The sequence below is a fragment of the Danio rerio genome, chromosome 2 (genome assembly GCF_049306965.1).
Source record: "Danio rerio strain Tuebingen ecotype United States chromosome 2, GRCz12tu, whole genome shotgun sequence".
NCBI classification, from domain to species: Eukaryota; Metazoa; Chordata; class Actinopteri; order Cypriniformes; family Danionidae; genus Danio; species Danio rerio.
Genome location: NC_133177.1, coordinates 40268194 through 40271449, shown reverse-complemented (window position 1 = coordinate 40271449; position 3256 = coordinate 40268194). Strand labels below are relative to the sequence as shown.

The 3256-nt window shown below is 37.5% G+C and overlaps 1 protein-coding gene across 1 annotated transcript; it reads right to left on the bottom strand.

Annotated features, from left to right (window-relative positions):
• Positions 1-1202: 1202 nt before the first annotated feature.
• gpr160 (G protein-coupled receptor 160) lies at positions 1203-2274 on the bottom strand. Its single transcript, NM_001128817.1, is given in 1 exon segment — positions 1203-2274. A coding segment is annotated over 1 exon segment (897 nt). The 5' UTR covers positions 2195-2274; the 3' UTR covers positions 1203-1297.
• Positions 2275-3256: the final 982 nt, after the last annotated feature.

Below are 3256 nucleotides of genomic sequence, written 5' to 3'. Positions count from 1 at the left end.
CACAAATGTTGTGTCTTTTAATCATCATTAAGCTGTCTGGTCAACAACACCAATTAGAATCACTCGGGCTGTGCACTTTAGCCATTGTCGGTTGGAATCAGAGGGGTTTACACAGGTGCAGTTCTACCAGAGTTATTGTTTCCCCCAACAGTTAGGTCAGCACAGGTGGGGCCCTCATTGTTGATGCTGCAGCAGGTGTATGGCAACCTGGGCCCTGTGTGTACCTCTGGCAGTGCATTTTTAAAGAGTTTCATATATATTTTTTATTGAAAGATTGTGTCTTTTTAGAACTAATTTTCATTTGGTGTACCTGTTAGCTTAAACACAAGTAAATTATTCCACCAATGTCTTATTGCAAACTGTATGGCCAAAAATGAAACCTTAGCCTATTTTAAACAGTTTTTGCTGTTAATGACCAAATCATCAATCGTGCCAGTGCAGTTTCACTTTGATCATTTAATCAAGTTGTTTTACCACAATGAGCCAGGACAGGCTATCCAAACATAACTTTTTCAGCATTGAAATCGTGGATCCAGTGGTCATTTTAGACATTGGGAACTTTGTTCAGAAAAATGTTAGAAGAAAGGGAGGCCATGGACATTTTTAAAATTTATCTTATAAATCACTGAAATAAATTGTTAAATTATAAGCTACTTTTGAACAGTTATTTTATAGTGCAATAACATTTCTGTTTAACGGAGTGAGGATTTTTTTCAACACATTTCTAAACATAACAGTTCTAATTACTGATTTATTTTATCTTTGCCATGATGACATGATAATATTTTGCTAGATATTTTCCTAGACACTTCTATACAGCTTGAAGTGACATTTAAAGGCTTAACTGGGTAATTAGGTTAACTAGGCAGGTTAGAGTTATTAGGCAAGTTATTGTATAATGATGGTTTGTTCTGTTGACTTGAAAACAATGTTAAAGAGGCTAATAATTTTGACCTTAAAATATTTTAAATAAAATTCCATGGTTTTTAAATTAAAAACTGCTTTTATTTTAGCCAAAATAAAACAAAAAAGACTTTCTCCAGAGGAAAAAATATTATCAGACATACTTAATTTTCTCTGTTGAGCATCATTTAGGGGGAAAAAAAGAAAAATTCAAAGGGGGTAATAATTCTGATTTCAACTAATATATATATATATATATATATATATATATATATATATATATATATATATATATATTACAAACAGCCCTGCACAAATCATTTAAATTGCAAACCCATACGTGTTTATTACTGTAACGCACACAGCAGATGATGTTCATTCAGAGCAAACACGGTCAGATAGTGAGTGTTTTAACTTGTTCGCGGGCTCCAGTTAGTTGTCCATAACTCCGTTCATCAGCTCCGCAAGTACAGCAAACGCTCCAGGAACAAAAGCCGTCGGTGAAGGTGTCGCTTTTTGTGTATTTGGGCGCAAAAGAGCGACCGCACAGAGTCAAAGCGACGCAGAAGCTGTTGAGAAAACACAGCCAGAAGACATTCACCTGCAGGAGCGCGTGCATCTCCACCTGCAGCAGCGGAGACACGATCAACAGTACGGGGAACGGCGCCCACGTGCTCATGAACGTCTGCATAACCCGCCGTAAACAAAGCAAACAGCGCTGCTCGGGGGCGCGCAGAGTCCTGCATTTGTCCACCGGTGCGTACGAGTACAGAATGACGCAGGTGGTCGTCGTCAGCAACGCCACGAGGACCTGAGAGCTCTGGGTGCTGCTAAACATCTTACACTGGGGATTCTCATTATCACCCTCTAATAATACAACAACACCGGGCGTCCAGAAAACATACAGAGCCGTTGCAGTCCAAAGCAGAGCCACTCCAGCAGCGTAAGTCAGTTTCCGTGTGTTTGTTGAGCTTGAAGATAGTGTCCAGAAGTTATCAAGTCCGACAAGGAGGAACACTGGCCAGTTGGTCACTCTGTAGATGAGGCATGCGATCTGAGCCAGCAGGCATATGTGGCTCCCGGTGATGTGCCAGCCTGAGATGTTAAAGTCTTCCAGGTAGAAAATAGCCGTGAGGACAAAACTCAAGAGGCTGTCAATTAATGTTAAAGAAATGCAGAAAATTCCAGAGAAAGTCCGGCTCATGTGGTGCCTCAGCACCACAACCAACACCCAGTTCAGCACATTCTTAAGCCAGAGAACCAGAAGGAGTGAAGGCACTGAGGTTTCCATGGTAAGACATAATCCAGGGCAGAAATCACAACACCTGAAAGTCTTGTGTGAAAATGAATGGCAGTTCCTCATTGAAAGGGTTTCTGCTCTCTCACTGGACACACCCCACTGAGACACAGGCCAGCCCATACACATCAAAAGGGAGTTCCAGTGGGAGTTTATTAGTTCAGGTGAGGAAATATGTGTGCATTATTCGTCTCCACAGATATATGTAGGTGTACTTTTACATGTCTTGGATTAAACATAATGTCTTTGGCAAATGTTTTGGTTCTAATGTTTCTACAACACTAATTTAACGTTTGATAGCTATATAAACTGAAACTGGATACTAGAAAAACCTGTGTAGGAGAGTCTAGCCTGTCATTCATCACACTTTCCTGTAAACATAGACAATATATCATAGAGTCTTTATCATTTAGGACTTAATTTAGGAATTGCCCCCAATATTTATGAGCTGAAATCATGGAATGGTTTATATTGACCTTAGAGGTGCTGCTTGTCAACAGGTAGGGCAGGCAAATGCTGTTCTGCTTTTTTCTGTACAGTTTCTATATTCAGTTTCAGTTCTCTAGTTCTACAATTTCTCTATTTAGTTTTGCTTGGGGCCCCAAGGAGCCAAGAATCACCTTTGATTCATCTATTGTCATTTTCTGAAAAAGAAATGCTCTTAATGATGATGATAATATAAATTATTTGTAATAATTTAAAGACACTTTATCATTAGCTTTAAAAACACAAGTGAACATACAGTGCTCAGCATAAATGAGTACACCCCATTTTGAAAATGAATATTTTATCATCTATTTCTCAGTGAATATATGCATTTAAACTAAACAGATTTGTTAAACAGACATATTTATTAAAATCGTATTTTAGTCACTAAACATTTAGAAATAGAAAGAAAATACAATTAAATTCATTAAATAAATAATACAATTAAATAAATTAAATTACAAACTACAAAATTTCAACTAAAATGTTACATTTTTTCGCTTTTCTCGATTTTTCCTCTTTAAAATCTGTATTTAATGTTTTTCTATATCATATATATTTGGGTGTACT